The sequence below is a fragment of the Limulus polyphemus genome, unplaced genomic scaffold (assembly GCF_000517525.1).
Source record: "Limulus polyphemus unplaced genomic scaffold, Limulus_polyphemus-2.1.2 Scaffold2589, whole genome shotgun sequence".
Classification (NCBI taxonomy): Eukaryota; Metazoa; Arthropoda; class Merostomata; order Xiphosura; family Limulidae; genus Limulus; species Limulus polyphemus.
This window is the reverse complement of record NW_013668199.1, coordinates 121518-133722: the sequence shown is the minus strand read 5'-3', so window position 1 is coordinate 133722 and position 12205 is coordinate 121518. Positions and strand designations below refer to the sequence as shown.

The 12205-nt window shown below is 31.5% G+C and overlaps 1 protein-coding gene across 3 annotated transcripts in view; it reads right to left on the bottom strand.

The window, feature by feature from the left end:
• Positions 1–12205, bottom strand: part of LOC106467371 (sodium/hydrogen exchanger 8-like) — a 158889-nt gene that overhangs the window by 27922 nt on the left and 118762 nt on the right. For all 3 annotated transcript variants that reach the window (XM_022395538.1, XM_022395537.1, XM_022395539.1), the window contains one exon: positions 2741–2884. In XM_022395538.1, the coding sequence (XP_022251246.1) occupies positions 2741–2884 (144 nt within the window). The remainder of the gene's footprint in view (positions 1–2740; positions 2885–12205) is intronic.

Sequence of the window (12205 nt, the reverse complement as noted above, 5' to 3'; positions counted from 1 at the left end):
CTAAATTCTGTATTAACTATTAGTTGTTTTAAGCTTACACTGTTATTTACTAAAGTCTTAACTTTACACATAGCAACTATAATTTGATGCTATTTAGTAAAGTCCTGAATTCATGTGGAAACTACATGTTGATAGGCTGTTTGGTAAAGTCCTGACATCATGTGGAAACTACAAGTCGATAGGTTGTTTGGTAAAGTCCTGACTTCTTGTAGAAACTACAAATTGAAAGACTGGTTAATAAAGTCTTGACTTCATGTGGAAACTACAAGTAGAAAGACTGTTTAGTAAAGTGTTGGTTTAATGTAGAAACTACAAATAGAAAGGCTGTTCAGTTAAATCACGATTTCATATGGAAACTACAAGTTAAAAGGTTGTTTAGTAAAGTCCCAACTTAATGTATAAACAAAGTACAAAGGGTGTTCAGTAAAGTCCTGGCTGAATTTGGAGACTATAAGTGCAGAGGCTGTTAAGTAAAGTATTGGTTTAATGTGGTTACTACAAGTAGAAAAGCTGTTTAGTGAAGTCCTGAATTCATGTGGAAACTACAACTTAGAGGATTGTTTAGTAAAGACCTGAGTTCATGTGGATGTTAAAAATTGAAAAGTCATTTCTACTCTGTGTGCCTATTCTACAACACTAATCCCACATTTAGTTATGTAAAAGAAACCACTGTCCATCAAGTTCATAATAAGTATGTAAGTATCAAATAATGTAAATCTTCTGCTAAACTTTTAAACATGGAAATGTTTATCTATAATAATAAATGGGCATGTCTGTGTGTGTGTATGACCACAATAGCTCCAAGAGAAAAGAACCTAGAAATCTGATATTCTGCACCCATACCAAGTGGACCCTGAAGATCTACACCTGGGTATTATTACTTATCTTATCCACATGTGTGCATATTTTGCACCCATACCAAGTGGACCCCGAAGATCTACACCTGGGTAATATTACTTATCTTATCGCCCCCCAGTGGCACAGCGGTATGTTTGCGGACTTACAACGCTAGAAACCGGGTTTCGATACCCATGGTGGGCGAAGCACAGATAGCCCTTGTGTAGCTTTGTGCATAACAAAAAACAAACAAACAAACAAACTTATCTTATCCACATGTGTGCATCTTTTGCACCCATACCAAGTGGACCCTGAAGACCTACACCTGGGTATTATTACTTATCTTATCCACATGTGTGCATCTTTTGCACCCATACCAAGTGGACCCTGAAAATCTACACCTGGGTATTATTACTTATCTTATCCACATGTGTGTATCTTTTTAATGAGGCAAGCTAACAAAAAACCACATTGAAAAGAAGTGGTTCCTTATATTACAAACAGAAATCACAGACAGACAAGCTCTTTTATTATAGACATATAACCCATCAAAAATGATGAGGCAAGTACAACCACCCCATGTATAACCTGTTAAAAATGATGAGGCAAGCACTACCACCCCACTGTAGTATATCAGTTAGATTAACAGCTTCTAATATATAGAAAAGCCAGTGTGTTTTGTTAACAATGCATTCCAACAATGGATTTTATGTCATGTTGCTTAGCAACAAATGTATAACCTAATATTGTTGTTAATCTATGTACTGAAACTATAAAATGAAATGTATAAACAACAAAACTGGAAAAATATTTGTTGACTTCTTAATTTAGTCTCCATTGATTAAAAACGTTTGTTTTTTATTTAAAATGTTGGTGATATAACAGAAAATACCTTCATCAGAAATGATTTAAGTTTAAAATTGGTTCGATATTTTTACTTTCATGATAAAGTTTATGCACTTGGCTCTAGGCTAGGTTATCTAATACTATGTCTTTACTTTAGGCTTATTTATTCATTTCTTTAAATCATACCAGCATTCTCTACACTTACAAGGTTTCACAGCCCACTTGCACGCCTGTCACTAAAATCATAATGGACAAATCGTAATGCATACCAAAATTAAAACAGAAAGGCCGTGATTCATTTGCAAAACTAAAAGAAGCTCCAAATTAAAGACTATGCCCACTTGCGAGATGCTAAAATAGGTTCAGAATACACATACTGACATAGTCATCTAGAATATATTAGCCTAATAACCCAAGCCAAGCTAGGTACTTTTGCTAGTTATAAATATTATAATCCTCTACAGAAGTTTTGTATAGAAATTGTTATTTAAAAATACAATAAGCACATGTTAACTATTAAATTCAAGGTAAATCAAAAGAATTGTTTGCTACCATGATAAACACATGGAAGCTACTCATATAACTTATCCAGGGGTGTGAAGTTTTTGGCTGAAGTTAAGAAGTGACTTCTGTTTTTAATTAACAACATAATACATGTCAGGCAAAGGTTGAGAACGTTTTGTTAACATAATAAGCATGTATACACTATGCCAATGATATTTGACTTGTAAACGTTGAAAAATGTAATTATATATTTTTTCATATATTGAAAGTATACTTTGCAATTGAGGTGTGACTTTCATGGCAGAAGTAGAGATATGATGACTTGTCTTTTTTATGAGTACATGCAACCTTGAGACATTTGAATTTTCCACGAAATAATGGGAAATAATATTGTTTTTTTACTAATGATAAGCATATAGAAACTTCTTAGGCATGAATCTTTTTAAAGGATGATGAAGGAAAGTGAATGTTTTAATAAAACTATTATGTGAAAGCAAATAAAAATATAGTCTGAGTCCTCTGGTAAAGATATCAGAGGTGGGTTAGAACTAACCTGATGAGTGAATCTTCTTGTAAAAAAGGGAATAAGATACTTGACATCTAATCGAACAAAACCTTTTAGATTCGATTTCATGAAATTTACTTCATATTCTTCTTCCGTCAGTTCTGACAGGTGCTCAGCATCAATTGTCTGTCCCTAAGCATAAAAAATTACCCAACAAGTAATGAGTTGCAGTTAAAAAATACTGAGAGCTAGTGAACACTTTTTAAATTATATACCTTAATAAATTCAATTCTAACCATTAAGTTACATTTCAATACCCATAAATGTGACACATTTAATTATCAAATAATTCTAATTTGCTACTTTCCACCGAGTGACACACACAAATTTCACATTTTAGAATAAAATTCCAATTACATGTAAACTGAAATCCTTAAGCAAACTGTGTAGTTTTAGTATCTCAGAAATAGGTTTACTTTGGAATTTTGTATTGCTTACTAATTTTGAAATGACAGACCAGAGGAAAGGCAACATTTTTAATTTTGAAAAGGGCAGCAGCAGACTTAAAATTTGCTGCCCCTTGGCCAAATTAATTTTTCTGCTCTTCTAGTTTTTCATGTTTCACCTTAAAAGTACAAATTTATAAACTTATTTTTGGTCCGTCTTTTGGTGCAAGTATGAATATCTTTTATTCCTTATTAAGACGGGTGCATCCCACATTTTTAAAATTTTCATTTATAATTGTTCATGTCATATTTGCAATATAACTAGTCACTAATTTAGAAATTTTTATGTCTTGTTTTTAACTGTGCAAATTTATCTATTATATTGTCATAATCCGTTTACTACAGAATTCTCAATAGCTAAAATAGCAAAGACATTTAGTTTTTCTTCTAAAATATTTGACCTGCAGTAATTTTTTGATCTTTTCAAAAGAGATAAAAATCTCTCTGCAGTACAATATGTCACACTGTTGATAAAAAAATTTGTAGAGCTATGTCCACATTTGGATACACATACTTCAAATCTTTGCGGTGAAGTATTTTACACAAATTAAACATTGTTATTTGGTTCCCTTCTAAATTTTCAACTTATTAAAATTAACTTTGGAAATATGAAGACACTCATTTCCAAAGAATTCCTTCAAATCATTTCTAAAACTCATGTAGCTTCTCAGCACACTAGTTTCTGGTTCTTATGTTGAATAAGAAATTAAACTTATATAAATTTTTACATGCTGCAGCTCTTTTGTTGATTTCAAATTGCAGACAATCTAATGTTTTAATCTAAACTTTTATTTTAGGATTTTATTTTTGTTGTTTTTTTCTAATTCGTTGAATATATTATCATTATGAACAGGCTAATCAGAACAGTCTTTATAAACTATTAATAAATCATACAAATGTATCACTAAATAAATACATATTAACACTTTGAAGTTTCATATGAACTGCATTAAAGACATCCAGAAAATGCCCATTAAAGCTGATTCTAATAATTTCATCTGGTGTTTGAGTCCAGCAACTTCTCATCATGTGGTTGTTTTTTCAGTAGCATTTTCTTCTATTGTTGTTATAACACCATTCCAGTTTTCACATAAACTTAAGCAAGCATCATGGCGAGCAGATGATCTAGTGTCAGATAACCTTTTTAAGCTTTTACTGCCTGGTTTTTGATTTTAAATCAAAACTTCCCATCTTTGAGACGATGCACTGAAAAATGTATAGATTTAAAGGGCCATATGAAAAACATAAAAGCTTCTTGAGGGCAATTTGCAGAACACTGTCCTGCTAAATTTAAAGAATGAGCAGTGGAGGGCACATATACAGCATATGAACTAAAATATTGTAATCTAGCTTGCAAACCAGTTGCTGGCATTGTCATATGTTTGCCCTCAATAAATAGAAATATCTTTAGAAGTAAGAGCATGAAACACTGCATTTTCAAGTTTTTACCTTGGTGTTTAATACTGGGCAAAAAGCAGATAAAATGTTCAGTTGGTGTTCAACCTGATTTAACATATCTCAGAACAATGGTCAGTTGGTTCATATGAGATATATCAGACATGGAATCTACAATCTCTGACTTCTTTGATTACGGTTTATTTTACTTCCATAGCCATTAAGTGAATGAACTGATTGCAAATTCTAGAAGAAAGATAAGACATTCTTCCACTACAAACATTTCCATATTTTGCAATATGTTCTGCCAAAAAATGGATTGAATTCAGCAATTAGTTCTAACAATGTCATAAAATCATCAATTTAGAAAACTCAAATTGTTCATCTTTTGCTCTAAAAGCAAATCCCCGAGAAGAAAGTTTTTAACAACAGCAGCAACTCTATTCAAAATACTTCTTCAATAATTAATATTTTTTTGTAAGTTGGTCAGTGAAATGATACTGAATTTCAATGTTTTTGGCTCTTTGTAAGAGGCTCATTATACATGTTTTGTATTCAAATGAATTTACATGGGAAGTTAGATGACTCCTTACATTTTTCCAGTCCATGTAGCCTTACCCTGACAAAATAGGAGTACCTTCAAACAACTGGCATAGAGCACAAAAAAAAAAAAGAAGTTCCAAGCTAGGCGAGTAGTGGTAGTAGTGAACATCAGTCCAATTGTGTGAGGGAACAGAAACACCTGTAATACATGTGTGAGGACTTATGCTGATTGGTTCAGCTCTAAACCCAAAACCCAGGCACAGGGAACCAACATTCATGTGGAGGTGGGATGAAGAGGTAAACTGCAATTTTTATGGTTCACTCCAAAGCTACAACATCCCCTTGGATAGACCCGTTTAGAGATGGTGCATCAGACTGAAGGAAATCTCATCATCTACACCAGCAGAACACCACTGCTCTATTCTCAGTGCAATGGATTCATTATTGTTTGTATCATATGTCACTATCACATTCATAAGGATGCCTCTATGGTCCACTACCCCAACAACTTGGAAGTGGAAAGTGGTAAAGATTCCTGTACTCCACTAGAAGAAAAAAGGGACAGTCCGGAGGAACATCAACACTGGAGACAGTGCAACATGAGAACATGAAAACCCAATTTTGAAAAGCACACCACTCCTAATTTATTCAGTCTAAGAAATGGCAGGGATGAGAACAAAAGAACAGATCCACATGAAACAGCTAAGAAAACCAGATCTGTATTGGCTAGGAAGGAGCAATAAGAAAGACCTAACACAGTGTGGCAAGGATGAACAAAATCACCTGAGGAAGATGATGAATGGGATGAAAACTAACGGTATAAACAGATCCCAATCCTGTCTGAATGCATCAACAGTTAAAGCAAGTGGATGAGGAGCTGGAGGCAAAGACATAAAGATCCAATGGAAGCTCAAAGAGCAAGGCATGAAATTGGTACCCAATCCCACATTGAGCAAACCTAAAACAGCAAACTGTCAACCTTGGGCATCCTCAGTCCTGGAGAAATGGCCACTAGTGTGTGATAAAAGACAACATAGTAAAAAAAGGGAAAGAATCAAGAAGTGATAGAGACAGAACAGTTCGATAACAGAACTATAATCTGTATTGAGAATATATTACTAATGTAGGGCAGGTAAATGACGGTAAGGTGCTGGACATGGAAACAAAATGTCTGGAAAAGGAGGGGGGGGGGGTAACGTGTAAAAAAAAAACTGAGGTAATTCATAATATTAATTACAAAATTATTAAAAAAACTATAACAGTATAACAGCTTATTTGTCCAAAGTTAACGGACCATATTCCAAGTGTGTGGGCCCCCAAACTCGAGGCTTGACGAAGATCAACTCATATAATAATGAATCTCCCAATGTATAAAAGATGACAATTCACGAGTCTTGATGATAGCACTGCCAAACAAGAAATGATAGAGGGAGTCGCATGCGTTAGGAGGATGTATCGCACTCCTATTGATGTAAAGTTGTCACGTGATGATTTGCATGCGAGATGTAGCTGAAACATACTGATCGTGAGATATGTGGGAACTCGAGCTTTGTGTTATGTGAAAAACTTTTTTGCATATAGAGGGCAGCACTGAACGAGAATAGCTTATTGGAATTTTTATATTAGCAATATTGCCAGGATGAATGTGAATTACAACTTTACGTCTTCTAAACTTTTCATAAGATTGGAAACATTACTACAAGAGCCAGTACTCAGCTTCTCAAAAAATAAATCTAGTTTCTTTTATTAATACTTTCATGTCAGGATTTTGTATGGGGTAGATTCTTTACAGTAGGTGTCTCTGACTTGTTGGAGATAAATTTCAACAGTAAACAAACAGCAATACAGTCTACTTCTTTTAAAATAATATTATAATAAGTCAAACATATATACAAATGTTCATTACATTGTTGGTTATAACAGTTGTATCCAGAGCTTTAAATAATTGTCTCTTTTTCATGAAAGTCCACACAGGCTGCTTCAGTTACTTTAGAACACACATAACAAGACCAATTATTCTTCTCTGCTCTGTTATTACAATACAGTTTATGATCAGTTCACTTTAAAAATTGCCACTATATACTCTTTTGTCACTTAACTCAAAATTACATAGTCTAGATCTATCTTTTGATCTAAATTTTTGATGCATATTTATACCCCAACAGAGGTCTAGAACATTCCACACACTACTAGATATTATGATGCAATAATAATTAAAAGAAGACTCAGAAGGTTCTATTAACATGATGCAATATTATAACAATTACCAATTCATAACTATTGAGCTACACAACTTATGATTTGTAAACAGTTACATAAAACTGCAATAAACTATTGCTTCTAAAAATAGCTAAATTTAACACTCATGCTGTATAAGCTAACTATCATAACAGTCACATTAAACTTAAACTGGAAACAGTCATGTATATCTAAATCTTCAGCATTTCTTTATTTTTCCTTAGCTTGTGTGTGATATTGTTTTCTACTAAGTCTTTTACTCCCATCCATTATGAAAAAAACAAAAATATTTTGCAAACTTAACTCAACAAAATAGAATATATATCATATGATAATAACTTTTTCAGATATCTGTAATGAATTGTAATTTATGATATTAAGGCAATAATCTGGGCAATTTTTACTAATTATTATTTAATATGTTTTAGTATAACATCTCTAAGATTTTTACATTACCTGGACTATAGATGTAATAGGCTGCCCAGCCCATCAAGTGATTGAAAATGAAAAGGCTAACATTTAGCAGACTAATAATGTCAGCTACACTGTGGATGTAACAATGCCCAGTCATTAAGCAGCAACTTGATAAATTAAATTAACCCTATGGTTAAGGGCACCTGTGTTCTGAGCATGTCATGAGATTTTACTTTGTTACCTTCAAAATTTAATTAGCACTATAACAACAATGCCATTTTTAAACCTGTCTCTGTGCATGTTTCTGAGTTACATTCTAAAAATTAATTAAACTACTTTACTATAAATGCGTTTTAATCAAATTATTATTATCAAGTACATTATAATTCAAAGTTTTATATTATATAAGTTTAATCCTTTATTTTAAAAGAAACCTCTAAAACAATAATTAAAACTTCAGCCTGTATCATGACCATGGTTACAAATCTCAACTTTAGAGCTATATGGGAGAAACAAGGGTAAGAATGTAGACTTGCATCAGTTCAGACAGTAAAAGTACATTTATGTACAAGTTCTTGTAAACAAAATTTGAGACATTTGCAAGAACTAAAGCTGATGAAAAGATTGTTGAAAATTTCCAGAGTCAAAAAATAAGACATGCCCACTTTCAAAGTAGAAGCTGTGTTACTAAGCAACAGTTTTATGTTGAATGGCATATTTATAACCAATAGAAAAAGCAAATTTTGTTCTTGAAGGTCGCTACTGTAACAGGAAACGTCCATTGTTAAGAGCTGGATCCCCAGCATTTGGCTATACTTTCTTGCCTAATACATATTAGATTGATAGACAGTTAAACTGCATTTAGGTTTTATTTTTATATTTTAGTTAATTATGTATTATTTATATTTTAAAATTCATATTTGAAAGGTTTAATGATTTTTATAAGTTTATTTACTTGTCTCCTTTCTCAACAAAGCTTTTAAACACAGGAGTGTGCAAAACATAATAATAGCCAGCAGGCAGCACATGATGTTTTGGCAGAAATAAAATTTAAAATAAACTATAAGTGAAAAGATAAAGATGTGAAATTACACATATGACACAAAGAATATATATATGAAGACTATTCAACAAAGAGTTAAAATGTATATATATATATATATACATATTTCCAATTGTTAATTTTAAACATTTCATTGTACTGTATGTTGATGATAATAACTAGAATTAGTGATATAACAGACAAAATGTAAATTAAAATATAAGCATTTACCTTTTAGGAGGTTATAGAGATTATGCAAATGAAATGTAAAAACTGTAAGACAATAAATAGTATCTCAAAATAAAAATCACTTAGCATGTAAACTATTCAGAGTCCAAGTACAAATAACTACACTAAGTAACGAATAGTAGAAAAACCACAACTAGATACCTTATTTTTCTGAAACTAGATACTTTTAGGAAAGTTCATGTAAAATTTCAAACAATTTTCTCCAATAATTTCATTTTGTCAAAAAAGTTCACGAGAGTTATGTAACCTACTTGTAAAACACATAGGTCATCATCATAGGGGTTAAACAATCTCATGATCAATGTATGGCAATGAAATTAGTATTATAGTTCCAAGTTTTACATCTTCTAAGTTTTAGTTTCTTTGTTTCAAAAGAAACATTAAATAAAAATTCTTAAACTTCAGTTTAAGCAAAAGTTCACAAAATGTTAACTTCTGAACTTTGTAGCTTGAATACTTCTTATTGTATGCTAATTTTCCATGTATAAATAGAATCTATATTAATTGCTCTGGTTACACATTCTTCTTTCAAGCTTCTTGGTGCACATTGGGAGAAAAGACATTTTTTGGAGCTCTTTAACACTTTCTACATACACACAGGGTTGTGATTTCTCAGCCAATTATATTTGGTTGAGCTAGGTGTCTATAACCAATTGAAAGACCACAATATAAAATATGATTTCCCAACAGTTATTTTGAAATTGGTGCAAAGAATTCCATATAGAACTTTATGTTTTAGTTGTATATATAAGTTAATTATATACTATTTATGTTTTAAAATGCATATTACAAAGGTTTAATAATTTTTTTAAACATAAGCCAAACTGCCTTGGTTCATCAGGCTTAGTGTATTAGGCGAATGTCACAACATTCTGAGAAAGGCTAGTGTCTCTGCTGATGATACCCTAATACCGCATGAGAATGCCTGTTAACGTGTGTCGCAATAAGTAATAATGCTAAAGGACAGGAAAGGAAAATAAAACATCAAAAATAAATAATATGAAAAAGTAAAAACTTAAGATTAAGAATATAACTGAAAGAATATATTTTAAGATTATTCGACAAAAAATTAAAAGGTACGTACATTTTGTCTATCTTTAATTAACATTTCATTGCACAATGCATTGATGATAATACTCAAATATTCAGAGTCTGAATTCAAATAACTAAAATACAAAAGTATCAAATCTTTAGTTAAAATTCTTAATTAGACTAAACTAATTCTTTTTGTACAAAATACTTGTAATCTTTAACAAAATCTTACAAATTGTTGTGAAAATATGTTAAGAAGGTTAGAGTTATTGTAAGTATTGTTGAGCTGTATATCATTCTCTATACAAGAAGTAGCCAAAGGGTTCAACCTTGTAACCATAAAATTAACAGTGTAACAATAGAACTTTTTGTCAATCTACTGCCCAGAACTGTAAGCCAGGAAAAATGTTCCCTAAAGTATTTGCTAGGTTTTAGTACTTTTAAAAATAAATAATTGACATGTTCTACAAAAAATCTGCTAAATACAATTATTACTACAATGTGAAACTTCCAAGTAACACAAAAAGTTTTGTTATTCATCTTATATTTTAGAAATTTAGTGTTGTGTTCTGACAACAATTACAACTAATGAGACAAAATTGCTATTTTAAATTAGAAAGTGATATAAAGATTGTAAAAAATGTGTATATCTTAATTAAATAGGATTTAAAATGTATAAAATAATTTTCCAATAAAGATGTAAGTACATGAATATTCATGTTAAAATTTAAAAAAGTAGAATAACATTATTTTAGTTCTTACTAACTTTCTTTTAACATTTTACATTTTGTTCCAAAATTTGTCATCCTTAAAATGTATTGCCCTAGATTATGGCCTTGTTTATCCCTAGAGTAAGTTTCCCCTGGAAATGGGAGATCCCTAAGAAATTTTACTGAGATGAGAGATCTATTACAGGCTTCCAGTATCCTGATTTATTTGAACTACAAAAAAGTGGGAGTAGAAACAAGGAGATGCATGTTAAACAATTTCAAGAGTTTCTTTTAGAAAGGGATCTAAAATTTCCTTACTCAAAGTTAGTAGGTAAACATAATTGGGAGGAAGTGAAAAAGATATGGGGTAAGAAGAAAGAGAAAATAACAAAAGAAAAGGGAAATATTGGAATAAAGAATCTGTCAAACGGATACCAAAGTCAAGGGTCCCACAGATGAAAAGAACCTAGATAACTCCACAACAGTCTAGGCAGAGGGCAAACTAGAAATGAAAATAGTCATTGATCAATTCATGTACAACTACTCTGCTTGGGAACTTGATTGAATAGGTAGATACAGTAGATGTGAAAGATTGAGAAGCAGAAAAAGAAGTCAAGACAGAAGGATGACTATTGCCTGCTGGATATCTCAAAACACAAGAGGATAGAATGAATGAGCTCCTGCCAGTGCATGTGTCTCTTCTAAACTTGAAACAATTTGGTGGAAATTTTTGCAAAAACATAATGATGAAAGAATGAAGCCTTGCTCTTTTAAAGACTGCCGAAATATAATTAATGACAGACACAGACAGTGAACACTGTAAATTAAATAACTGATGGTAATTAACTCTCTCAACACGGGGTCCGTCGATTTGACAGACCATGTGACCTCTTTGTACTCGTATAGTCTTTATAGATTTAATACTTCTAACTTTCAATATAGTGTGTATATCTTCACAAAATTTGGCAGTCTTTCAGTTAACATTATAAGTCTTTCACATAAAAAAAATTATATTTTTTAGTGAAGTATTTTTAATAAACTAAAATAAAGATTTGTCCAGAAATATATTGAGTATTTGTTATGAATAGTCCGTGTGCAAAGTAATTGTTCAAATTAAAAATACTTTGTGTAATCCCTAAAACCTCCTAAATGCATTTCCAACGTTTTTTTTCAGTAAAACTTTATAGTTTATCTGTTATTTTCTCTACCCTTTCTCAAAACAGAATTGGTCAATTAGACCAACCTCATAGTCACCCAAAAAAATCAAAATAAATCTAATTACCCTTTACTTTTCTTTTCTTAGTAAATAGACTTACTAAACTTAGTTAACTAATGTAAACTAACTACTTACTATACTATTCCTAACGTAGCTCTAGTTACTATA